This window comes from Poecilia formosa, unplaced genomic scaffold (assembly GCF_000485575.1).
Source record: "Poecilia formosa unplaced genomic scaffold, Poecilia_formosa-5.1.2 Scaffold280, whole genome shotgun sequence".
Lineage (NCBI taxonomy): Eukaryota > Metazoa > Chordata > Actinopteri > Cyprinodontiformes > Poeciliidae > Poecilia > Poecilia formosa.
Window position 1 is genome coordinate 58138 of NW_006800219.1, and position 12800 is coordinate 70937.

Here is a 12800-nt window from a genome sequence, read left to right on the forward strand (position 1 = left end):
TATCACGTTATAACGTGATAGCGCTCGAAATTTTTTTTTCCCTGCGTGATAGCAATACGCTTCCGTAAATTATTGATTTATAACAATCTCCTATTTCTTGTTGAAGAGTTTCTTGTAAGTTAGTTTAGTCTTATTTCAAGTGAACTAAGACATTTGTACACTTGAAATAAGTGTACACACTTGGACCACAAACACTTGGTAATATTTTGTGTTTTTACATTGCGGACAGTGATTTCCAAAGGCTTCAGGTCTTCTTCCTGTTGGACTTCAGAACCTTCTGCCTTGATAACCTGCCTGTCCTGGTTAATATGTTAGAAGAAGACAAACAGTTTTGTTTGCTGTATTGGCCAACGCTGCGTGAGCGATGAAGGGTCTAACATCAGGGACGCCTGGAGCGACCCGAATCCAGTGTGTGGCGTTCAGGGTTGGCCCCCTCAGTTGGGTCACTGTCTCTGTGTGTCTTGGTTAATGCCCCACTCACCCTCCGACTGCTTCCCGTAAGCCACTCCGTGTGGGTGGATGCTGTACGCGCCGTAAGCCATGTTTCTGAAAGTGACGACAATGGTCTCGCCCTCCTCGGCCCTCAGCGTGGGCCCCAGCAGACCTGCAGGGAGAGGCACAGGATCCAGTTTCTTTATTTGGACTTTGTGTGCGAGCAGTTCTGGGATTTGAAGCAACGTGAAAACACACCGGGGGCAAGTTTGGGACCCCTCTCTTGCTTTCTGGGTAATTATTAAATATGTGACTGTGGTGGAACAGTGTGAAAGTGAGTTCTGTATTTTATTTTTTTTCATCATCACAGACCAGGAGTCTGCAAGCTTCACAATCCAGAGAGCATTTTATTTGTCCTCAGTTCATCAACAAAAAAACCCCCAGTTTAGACACATTTTCTATAATAAAATATTTTTTTAAAAGTAAGCCTGCAGAATGTCATTTTATTAAAAAGAAAAAGTTTTATACATATTTTTGAACCTATTTTGAAATGCTAGCTAGACCTAACATTTGTGAGAGGCACGCACACAGTCGTGATTGTCAGCGCTAAGACCCGCCTCCTGACTCGCATTGGTTGTTTGTAGTTAGAACTGGGTGAAGGCAGAGAAGCTCTTCTTTTTTCTTTTCTTTTCTTTTTACAGATTATCTGCGCCATGTCATACTGTCACATCATAGAGACACTTTCAACAAATATTTAATAAATCTATATTATTAAATCTATATTATTATATATAGATAATAAAGGCTACACACTGCAGCTTTAATAATTGAAAAAATATTTTTTCAGCTTGTTTTTGAAAATGTTCTCCATCTGATATAAAACAAATTGGATGATCTAAAACATTTAAGTTTGACCGACAATATTTTAAAATAAATATTTGTTCCCAGCCTGGTTCCAGATGGTCGTAGGAGTACCAGGATGATTCGATGCCCTTCCTCTATGGAAAATTGTTAAAAAAAAAAAAATATTTCTGCTGTGGGAGTCGACTTTTGAGGCAGAGTTTCTACATGATCAGAGCCGGGCCATTGGCTTGTTTACCTCCAACCGCACTCACCTAACCAGGGCGGATGAGTCTTAGCCCGGCTGAAGGTTTCGTCATATTCCCGAAAAACCACTTTCTTGTAGGTGGGATCCTGCCTGAGGAATGGTGGGAAAATACAAAACATCAATCAGCAAGCCAGCAGGACGGGAATCTCCTCGTCTAGTCATGGTAAAAACAAACAACTCCGCCTCAAAAGTAAAGGAAATGAGTTAGTATTTAAGATCTGTGTGGTCAAGACAGGCTGTGATGACGGTCATGTGACACCATATGCAAAATTACTGTCTGGTTTCACACAAGTAAAGCATGTGTGTGATTTGGTTGAACAGTCAACGGCCTGCGGAATCACTTTTAGCTGAAATCTTGAAGATCGTATGTGGGTTTTGGTCAAACATCTCCACTTTGTCTGAAGCATATTGTTCAGGAAGTCACTTGGGCAAATTCAACTTTACAGATGTAGGTTGTGTTTCTGTGCTTTCCTTTTTTTTAGTTAAATAACTTTCCTTTCACAGGCATTTGAAATATTCAATACTCGTCTAATATACTATCCTGAACATCAACATCATCCATGTTATGTTTGACTTGTATATTCTATGACAGTGGTGTTATAGTTTGACAGTAAAAATCCAGCAATTAGATATTGGGTCTACAATATTTATTGTGCTAAATAAGTGCTAGTTACATAAGTGCGTTTAGAACTTATGTACCAAATTATTATGTGGTTATAAATTTGGTCATTACCAAATTACTACAATTTACTTAGAGGTCAGTTCCTCGTGTATCACTACACATTGTGCTAACAGGAAATTACACTTATGTTGGCAATTTCACGGCAATACCTTCTTATTACACAGCTGAAGTTGGAGGCACTTCCTGAAACTAACTTTATGCATACATAATTATATTATATGTCTGATTTGCAACATTATCTTCCTCTCCCATTTGTGCTTTAATGCCTGGAAATTACCAAATGATTAGCAAAACTGCAGAAATGTAAACCACACTACTTTATTTTTCCCTTTGTTCCTGGATATGTTTGACACAAAATAACTTTTTTTTTAAATCAAAACTTAGATGGTAACTGATAAGTTTGTGTAATAAAATGGAATGGTAACTGATAAGTTTGTGTAATACAATGGAATATTAGGGCCATCGTAGATATAGAAAAAATAAGAGTAAATTTCAGCCAAATAATTCTGAAATTTCGGGAGTAGTCTCAAAAATCCTCAGGAAAAGAACGAGAACATTTCTAATTGTGAAATGTTGACAATTTTCTATTTAAAAAAAAAAAAAGACAAAGAAAAACTCAGAAATTTTGAGGGGAAACATTTTGGACATTTCTGTCTTCCACAAGCCAAAAAGAGTTTCAAAGCTCTAAATTTTTCGACTTTTGAAATTTCAAAAATTTTTTCTAGAATTTTTTTCACCTATGACAAGAAAAATGTGTCACTTTTCAAACTCAAAAATTTTTGTTTGTTTTTTTTCCTGACATTTTTGGATATTTTTCAGAGGAAATGTACTCCTCTCTTTTTCTCTACCTACTGTGGTCATACAACACTGGCATAATGTAAAGTTTGTTCCAAACGAAGAAAGAAAAAAAATGATTAAAAATGCTGAAAGAAACAAAGACGAATTGAGCTGTTTCAGTAAAAAACCAAATAAACGGTTTATAGTTAATGTAAACTATATTAACAGTTTTGTTTACACACTTAACACACAACTATCATCCAGACAAACAAGCAAAGAGACACCATTCTTGCTGTTTCATATACATTTCTTGCCAACCTGTTTGTATCATTGCCAGAATAATTCCAGTTGATCTCCACAGCAGCGATGTAGTAGCGTCTCTCCTTGGATCTCTGCAGGTCCGCTTTAATGACCAGCGCTGCCAGGAGAACCAGGACGGGCAGGAGACGGTGAGCTCCTATCCCAGGACAGAGCTTCATGTCTGGGATCAATCCTCCAGGTGAAATGCTGCTCGGTTCCACAAGACTGTGATCTGGACAGAGAGCTGCGCTGTGTGTGTTATCTGTCACTGATACACACACGTGTCTGTTTCCAAACAGTATGTACCGGGGCAATGAACTGTGCCTCAGTGTATTTTTGTTTTTTCTTTCTTGGTCTTGTAATTGAAGTCATATGTCCTTTATCTTGAGTCATCCCTGAGGTTGTACCCAGTCCCATCTTTACTGAAAACGTCTCGTAGGAATAAGTGTTGAAGTATTTATCTGACCTCAGAATGTCCCTGGAAAGTCAGCCATGCAAAAATACACATGCTGTAAATCTACACTGGGACATTTGGTGGAAACGTGGAGCCATAAAACACTCACGTGGATTGGTCTTCTGGGAAATAAACAACCGAATCAACTCTGACTGTGCCTATTCATACAAATAAATATGAAACAGCTCTCAAAGTATGTTTTCCTCAACGACTAAGGCAGATCACTGCAAAAGCACAAAATATTACAGAGTATTTCTGTAGTTTCTGGTGCAAATATCTTAGTACTCTTGAAATAAGACAAACCAAACTAATAAGTAACTTTTCAACAAGCCATATGGGCTTCTTTTAAATCCTTAATATTGATGAAAAAGTACTAGTTCCACTGGCAGATCTTGTTATATCTTGTTATAAGTGAAATAATCTGCCAGTGGAACTAGTAATACTGCTGAAAGTCTAAAATACACATTTCCAAAGCATTCTTAATTAAAAAACAAAACAAAAAAAACAACCCATCATAATCATGGTTGTCATTTGTTCGAATGAACAAATTTAAACATTGAAATGAACAGTGGAAATGAATATTGTAACATGTAAATCTGACAGTGGATTCAGCATGACAACAGGTCAAAATTAAACATAAGAACATTTTGCAGCACCTGGGAAGTATGTGGACAAAAGGCTGAAAACGATGTATAAATGAAATGCACTAATAATTTAGAAGGTCCTTACCTATTTCACCTCTTAATTAGTTTTAACTATGGGTAACTTCCTGTTTGATTCGTGGTGCTTTTAGTTTGAAGGGGCAATTTCCGGTTTAACTGTTGGAGCAAAGTTAGCTTAACGGCAACCAGAAGACGTAACGGAGAGTATAAAATGTCTATATTTTTTCAGCACCCTCTTGATAGAGACAAAAGGTATGTTTATAAAACATGTAAATAAGTACATGTTTCAAATATTCTGTGACTGAAACCGTAAAATTACATAAAGATGTATTTTTTTAAAACAGCTTTTATTTAATCATCTTTGTATTTAAAAACACTACTGAATTCTAAGTCGTTTTGGCCATTAAAATAAAGAGCCGTAGCAGAAATGAAATGCAGTTAAGTAAATAACTCTAATCAATATTTGTGAATGTTCAAATTAGCAAGTTATGTTTTAGAGTAAAAGCAAATCCACTGGGGTTTCCAACAGAAAAAATGTCTTTATGATGAATATATTCAATGTTATCCCTAACTCAGTTCCATCAAATGCAGCAAAGCGTATCTGAGAAGAGTTCCTACGAATGGCTACGTTCGGCAGCGCGTGAGTCCTCGCTGCATGACGTCACCGCGCCAGCTGCGTCGTGAACGCGTACGATTCCTAACAAGGAAGTCGTCGGTTTGTGTTGACGGAATAAGAAGCTTCAGCTATGCTTTGGATAAAAGCAGCAATAAGTGGTACGTCGCTGTAAAAACGGAGACATCTTTCAGTTCGTACTGGTTGAACTGCTACAGAAAATATTACTTTATTTTAATATAGAACCACAGCTGTTGCCATGCTATGTTAATGCTAACTAAACGATGAGCAGCTGGTACAAAGAGAAAGGAGAGAACAGAAAAACGCCCACTATTATTTCTGTTTTGCATGATTAGACGGGCGTTATTCCCTTAATTATGTTAAAGCTGTTTTTGTAAAATTCTATTAAATGTGATTATTCTTTCATAGATTTGTTGGCTTTAAATGTAGATTGAGAATGGCTACCTGTCTCTGTCAAAAAGCTCAAAGCTAAACTTGACTGTGTAGTCTTGGGTCTTCAACCAGGGGTGTCCACAGTGTGGGGTGGGGGCCATTTGAGGCCCTTACAATAATGTAGTGTTGATAAATAGCAGGCCTAAAAGTTTGTCTTAAGCAAATGTCATGACATTGTGTGACATCAGTTCAATTCAATCGAATTCAATTAAAAAGATGCTTTGTTAAACTCAGAAGGAAATTAAATGTTGTTGTAACTCATCCAAGTTTCTTCAAAGACTGGACTCCAAAGACTTGCCATGGTCCCATGAACTGTCTGGTTAAGAACCACCAATTTGGCAGTGTTTCAGTTATTTAAAACAAAAAAACTCAATAACTATTGATATCGACTGATATGAAACTCTCATGTCTTGATGAGTTCTTTAGCCATACCATCTAGCCCTATCACCACATAATCCCTCTCTCATTTGTTCCAGCTGCTCTGACAAGTTGTGACCAGTTGAATTTTATCTTCAGTGTTGCAGTCACAGTCCAGCAGCCTGATTGTTTGTGTGACAGGTCTGAAGAGCTGAACCCAGAGCAGCTTCCTGCGCCCCAGCCAGCCAGAGCCATGGTGAGCTGCTGCCCCCGCCCCAGGCTCTGCTCCCGCTCCTCGGCCTACACGCTCGCTCTCGGCCTGGGCTTCGTTACCTTGGGGACGAGTCGCATCGTGCTGCTCAAGTTCTCAGCAAACGCCGGTGAGCGACAGGATGTACATTTTTAAACATAACATTGAATGACAATAAACTCTCTGTCAATATATTAGGCGGTTGTCTCCAGCAGGGGTATCCACAAAAAAGATTGGCTCTCTTTCATAAGTAATACATCTTGCTGCTTTTTTTTTTTTTTCTACTTTATTTTCAGAAAACAAGTATGACTTCCTCCCTGCATCTGTGAACCTGTTCGCTGAAGCTCTGAAGCTGCTCTTCTGTCTGGTTATGTCAGTCAGAGTGATAGTCAGAGGTAAAAACATCACTGTCATGGTATTTACTAGAGATGCACCGATCAATATCGATATTTGTATCGGTCCAGATATTGAAAAAAATTCCAAATGGACTATCAGTGACAATGTTAAAAAAAAACATTTTGTTTAAAAATAGAAATATTTTGAAACAACAATTTGAGTAATCAATTCAGCAATATCGATATGTAATAGATCGGTATCAACAGATACTTAACCTCAGGTATCGGTATGGAAAGTGTAAAGAGTGGATTGGTGCATCTTCAGTATTTACAGTGGAAAACAGAAGTTTACATTCACTGAATAAAAAGACACACACTGCTTTCTTCTAACTGTCGAAAGTTAAATCAAACCAAACTTCTCTTGATTCGGGACAGAATCATCAAAATTTCTTCTGTGTACAAAAAGCCACAATAATGAGTGAAAGAATCTGCCAGAGATTCATAAATTAAGACATTTTCTGCTGCTTTTCTGCTGTGTGTGTGGGTTTTCCTGCCATTTTTATCACCAGTCTCGCTGTTCACTCTTCTTGTCACCTGACACATCTGATGAGTGTCACTTTGACTCTAATTATATAAGTTTTATAGGAGTTGTTTCTACTTTTGTGCTCCATTTCAAGTCCAGAACATTTTGACACTCTGACATTTGTTTGACTCATCATCTCCGTCACATATCTCATAGACTCATTGTGAGGGTTTGGCATGTTTTTATCATGTTTCAGTTCATCAGTTTATTCCAGTCTGTCTGGCTTGATTCTGCTTATGGAGACGCTTTCAGCAGATTTCTGTGTCTGAGAACAGATAACAGCCTAAAACTCACCATGTTTTCAGTCAGCTAATTATTAGCGACCAGGCGAGTTCTTATTACATTTTGCTTGTTTGTTCTTTAAAGAAATGGAATCAGATAGGCAAATATGAAGATTATTATTGTTGTTTGAGTCAGTAGGGACGCACCAATCCACTTTTTTCACTTCCGATACCGATAACTGAAGTTTAGTATCAGCTGATACCGATCCAATACAGACAAACATCGCTGTATTGACTCATTTTTTTTGTAAGCACACATAAATGTACTGAATTACAAATTTATTTGATAACTTTGCACCACTACAGCACACTGAAATACACCAAACACTTCACAAGTCACATATGAAAAAACATCACAACTGTAATTTGTTCAGTCAGTGCAATGAAGAGTTTAAGATGGACAGATATAATGTGAAATAAATAACTATAAAGTATGATGTCACTCAGACCACAAAGCATAGAATTATACTGAATAGATCTGTGCTTATGGATTGGAAGCATTACTAACAATTTGAGCTTTTTAAAAATATACGTCCCAATATTTTAAAAATATAGGTGCAGCTCAAGTTAAAAGTAAAAATGTTGCAGTAAAAATGTTGCATTTTAAAAATATAAATATATAAAATTCATAGAATTTTTACTGCATGTATGTGTGCGTGCGTGCGTGCCTGCCTGTGTGCGTTTGTGTGTGTGTCCTCAGAGGGACGATCATGCAGGGAACTGGGCTGCGCCTCCAGCTCCTCCTTCCTGATCTCCCTGAAGTGGGCCGTTCCGGCGTTCCTCTACTTTCTGGACAACCTCATCATCTTCTATGTGATGACCTACCTGCAGCCGGTGGGTAAACGGTCAGATCAGGATCCTCATCACACACTCTCAGGGCCTCATCTGACCTCAACACACACTCTCAGGACCGGACTTACAGGGATGTGGGGCCCTGAGCGAGAGCCACTTTTGGTACCCCATAAGCAAATTTGTCTACTATTAAAAATGACAGCACAACAATACGTAATTCTATACATTAACTAATGCATGGTTGGTTTAATATGTCCCCTGAACAGTAGCTCCATATAATCCTAAAAAAATTACTTTAACTTCTTAATTTTCAAATACTTAAGGATTGTTTATATTTGTAAAATTCCCAGACTTTGACTACAATTCAAATGGTTGTAGAATCATTTGATATGGTTCTACAACTTTTATATAAAGTTATAAAGTACAATACAAAACACATATTCATGTAAACAAAAATTTAAAAAGTGTTTGGTGCCCCCAAGAACACATCGCCCTGAGCTACTGCCCATGTAAGCCCTTTCTAATGTCTGGCCCAGCACACCGTGCCTTCCCAATTTTATTTTATTTTTTTTACTGTGTGTATTTTATTTTATTTTGTTTGGTTTTGTTTTATTTTGTGTATTTTATCTTTTAATTGTATTTTGTGTATTTTATCTTTTAATTTTATTTTGTGTATTTTATTTGAGTTGTTGAGCTTTAAGGAAAGAAAACAATATATTGCTTTTCTACAATAAAAATCTTTAAAGTCTGATGTCTCTTTTTAGCCAGTCCCCTTTTACTCCAACGTCCCAAAATAAAATGAATTTCATCCAATTGGCCTCAGAGATATGTAAAGCCAGTTGTGTATGTTTTAATCTCTGTAAATCCAGCTGTTCTGTTTCTGAACTCTGAGGTTTTTTAGAGAACATTAGTGAACAAACGGCATTATAGAGGCCAAGGAACCTTTTCTCAGGTATTCAATGTGATTATTTGTGGAGTAAAGCCAGAGTTCCTCCTGTATGTCAGACCTCAATCCTTCATTCTTTTCTCTCTAAAGGTGTTGATTTTTCATTTTCTGACTCTGCTGTTGCTCTTGTTGTTCCAGGCCATGGCAGTGCTGTTCTCCAACTTTGTCATCCTGACCACAGCTGTTCTCTTTAGACTTGTTTTAAAGTAAGTGGCTCAACTCAGCATTTCCCTGTTTGTTCCTACCCTAAGATGTGGCTATTAATGCAGAGACAAAAGGCATTCTTGCATTCATGTACTATTGGTGACCTATACAAGGTGTCTGCATAGCCTTAAAAAGTCTTAAATTCATGTGTCTAAATTTACGGCCTTCAAAACCTCCTAAATTCATTAAAAAATGTAAGTTGTCAGGCAAAAGTAGTTGCTAACATACCATTTATAGCTAGCTAGCTGTTTTGCGCCTGTCATGCGTATTTGCAGCTTTATCACCGTTTGACTGGATGACATTCATTTTTACCACTCGCTCAGTTCTGTTCACATCCCCATATGGGGTTAGGCACATTCTGCACAAAAGAAAAATAACTTTTCAGCCAGGCACTATGGGGATAAGGCTATGGAGCCATATGCAGCACGAAAAAGACAAATCCGCTGCCAAGAGCCACAAACCCCAGAAATGTCTGTTTTTAGTAGTACGATTGTAATACAGCAGAATCTCCCAATCATCCCTTATATTTATAGTTTTTTCTGTCTTAAATTTCAAGGTGGGACTAAAAAGGTTTTAAAAAGTCTTAAATTTGACTGAACCTGCAGATACCATGTAGCTAGCTTGCTAGATTATTTGTGTCTATTGTATATAAGGGCAACTTTATCCAGAAACAACACAGTTTTGGTGCCCTGGTGTGGCTAAAGCTCCCTAGAAAATTATCTGATATTTTCTTTTGCACATTTCTGTCACAATACAGGTATTAAATTCCATTCATAACAGCCTTAAAAAGGTCTTAAAAAGTCTTAAATTAGAGCTAGTGAAGCCTGATCTCACCAGTCTGCAGCATGAAGGGTGCTATAGATTTTTCTTAGTCTTGTGTTGAGCATCTTCAGACTGACCAGCTGTCGTTCCAGTGTAATTAAACCATTATGATGGACAGCTTCAGCATCAGACGGACATGTTTGGTTTTTCCTTCAGGAGACGCCTGTCCTGGGTTCAATGGGCTTCTTTAGTTATCCTCTTCCTGGCCATCGTCTCCTTGACAACAGAATCGGGGGGCAGCCAGAACTCCGCAGCAGTGCCAGGCCTTCACTCAAACCCGCTCTCCACCCCGTCCAATTCCTGCATCCTCTACACACAGCTCCTGGAGCAGATGAAAAACAGCAGGTAACTTCACTCTGGAGGGCCACCAGGCTTTACTTGCCCCCCCCGCGAGGCATTTGTTTATTTTAAATAGGAGTTTTTACACACCAGGAACATCGACAGTAAAGACACATTAGGCTGGTTTTATAGTTGACACACCAACTGCAACGTCCCTGCATCTGCCTGTTGGCTTCACACACTATTTCAAAATTACAATTCTTCCTTATGTGACTCAGAATTTTGTAACTTTTAACATTTTTTTTTAACACAAAAACCTCAAGAGCCCCCACCACCGGGCTTAGCAGGTGTTCTGAGGGAGACTCTGGCAGCCGTCATAGATTGACCAGTACATGGATCGTTTCTTGACTGACAAAAGACCCGACAGAGCCTGGGCTGCCGTCTCCAGAGCTCGTACTCCTGTGGTGAGAGTGTTTGTTGGTTGTCCGGCAGCGCCTCCGAGTCGTGGACGTCGTCTCTGCCCGGTCAGGCCTGGAAGGAGCGGGTGGTGGAGAAGCTTCAGTCGCTGGGCGTGGGTCACGTCCTGCTGCTGCTGCAGTGCTTCATTTCCGCCATGGCCAACATCTACAACGAGAAGATCCTGAAAGAGGGAGACCAGCTGACAGAGAGCATCTTCATTCAGAACAGCAAACTGTGAGGAAACGCTGAAGCAGCAGGAACACGGTGTGTGTTATGGTGTGTGTGTGTGTGTTGTGGTGGTCTCACCGGGCCGCCTGCTGTCTGCAGGTATGTGTTTGGTGTGGTGTTCAACGCTCTGACTCTGGGGCTCAGCAGCGAGGCGAGAGGACTCACCATCCACTGTGGCCTCCTCCATGGACACAACGTCTACTCCCTGGCCCTGGTGCTGGTCACTGGTGAGGACTGATGGGCGGTGCTGCTACTGCTGCAGCGCCAACGAGCAGAGATACTGACCTGCCAGTGTCTACAGATTCAATTCTGATTCTTAGGCTCACAATTCAACTCAAACAAGTTTTAATTCAGAAACAATTTTCGATTCAGAAGCTATTTTTATTTCAGAAACCAATTTTTCCATTCTTGAGATTCTGTTTAAATTATGAGACTGACAGGAGTGTGAACAAATAGAAAACAGTTATTGTTATGTCAGTTGTACGAAATTTCATCAGTTTATATTTAACCAAAAATAAAGTTCTGTAAATTAATTGACCATTATTAGTTTAGTTTAGCTTCATGGCTTTTTCTTAAATGGAAAAATATAAAATAATTATTCCTCTTCCTCTCTCAGCCGCTCTGGGCTTGTCTGTCGCCTTCATCCTGAAGTTCAGAGACAACATGTTCCACGTGCTGACGGGGCAGATCACCACCGTTCTGGTCACCGGCTTCTCCCTCTTCCTGTTCGACTTCCGGCCGTCGCTGGACTTCTTCCTGCAGGCGCCCATGGTCCTGCTGTCCATCTTCATCTACAACGCCAGCCGGCCCAGGGACCCCGAGTACAGCCTGCAGCAGGAGAAGCTGCGGGTCATCAACGGAGAGGTGTTCGAGAGGTCCAGAGGGGTAAGCGGCTCGGCTCAGGTCAGCAGGCAGCGGCACGCTCAAACACTGTGAGCTAAAGCATTTCACAACTGAGTGGAGTCTGAGCAATTAGCCAGGAGAAAGGTCTAAAACATACAGAGAAGAAAGTTTTACACCTTTACCAACATGTTTTAGACACTTGTTTTTAATGGTAAAAACTTTGTTAAAGGGTTAATAGAGGAGCCATGTTGCCATGACTTCCTGAAGGCTTCAGAAAGAGCAGGGACTTCTTAAAGAGACAGAGTCCCAATTTAGTTATTTTTTTTCCTTTTCCCTCAATAGTTTTCGCACTGAACTGTACAGAATAAGTCAGATTAAAAGGGTAAAAGTTTTTGAAATGATTCATCAGGGAAACCGCTGCATAGTTTACGGCGTGTGGATCCAGTGGGATGCTTGTCTAAACACATCCTGTCCTCTGTGTGTTCCTGCTGCTGTAGGACGGCGAGGAGCTGGAGCTCCTCACCAAAACCAACACAGACAGCGAGTCTGACGAAGACTCTCTGTAAAAATCCCGAGTTCAGAGGATAAACCACTGCTAAAGCTGAAGTCTGAACCTCGTCACCCGGCATTTGAACTGAATAACGGTGAGAAACGGCGCTGAAGGCAAGGTTCTAATTCACATTCTGAAACGTGCCTGCTTGTGCATGAATGCTGCTGTTTGTGTTGTGACAGAGGAGTGACAATTAAAAAAAAAAATCGGACAGCACTTAAGGATCGTTAAGAGTTTTTCTGTGTAAATAATCCTGTAATGCCTCCAGCTGTTGAGCCAATCTTGAGCTGGGATTGGGATCCTATAAGACTTTGGACTTTTGACATATGGAAAGGTTATTTGATAATCTCTGGTTTTATCCTGCAATGTACATCGTAGGTTTTAATCAGT

General features: G+C 39.6%; 2 protein-coding genes across 2 annotated transcripts; one reads left to right on the plus strand and one right to left on the minus strand.

The window, feature by feature from the left end:
• Positions 1–428: 428 nt before the first annotated feature.
• On the minus strand, positions 429–3615 carry LOC103151401 (hephaestin-like protein). Its single transcript, XM_007571440.2, has 3 exons — positions 3318–3615; positions 1548–1630; positions 429–604 (listed from the first exon to the last, which is right to left on the minus strand). Exons 1-3 carry the CDS (start codon positions 3476–3478, stop codon positions 444–446), a joined length of 405 nt encoding a protein of 134 aa, XP_007571502.1. The 5' UTR covers positions 3479–3615; the 3' UTR covers positions 429–443.
• A 946-nt stretch (positions 3616–4561) lies between these two features.
• On the plus strand, positions 4562–12604 carry LOC103151376 (probable UDP-sugar transporter protein SLC35A5). Its single transcript, XM_007571395.2, has 11 exons — positions 4562–4667; positions 4992–5189; positions 6040–6218; positions 6385–6483; positions 7988–8121; positions 9164–9231; positions 10208–10396; positions 10823–11023; positions 11117–11244; positions 11634–11902; positions 12358–12604. The coding sequence occupies exons 1-11, from the start codon at positions 4627–4629 to the stop codon at positions 12424–12426; spliced, it is 1575 nt and encodes a 524-aa protein (XP_007571457.2). The 5' UTR covers positions 4562–4626; the 3' UTR covers positions 12427–12604.
• Positions 12605–12800: the final 196 nt, after the last annotated feature.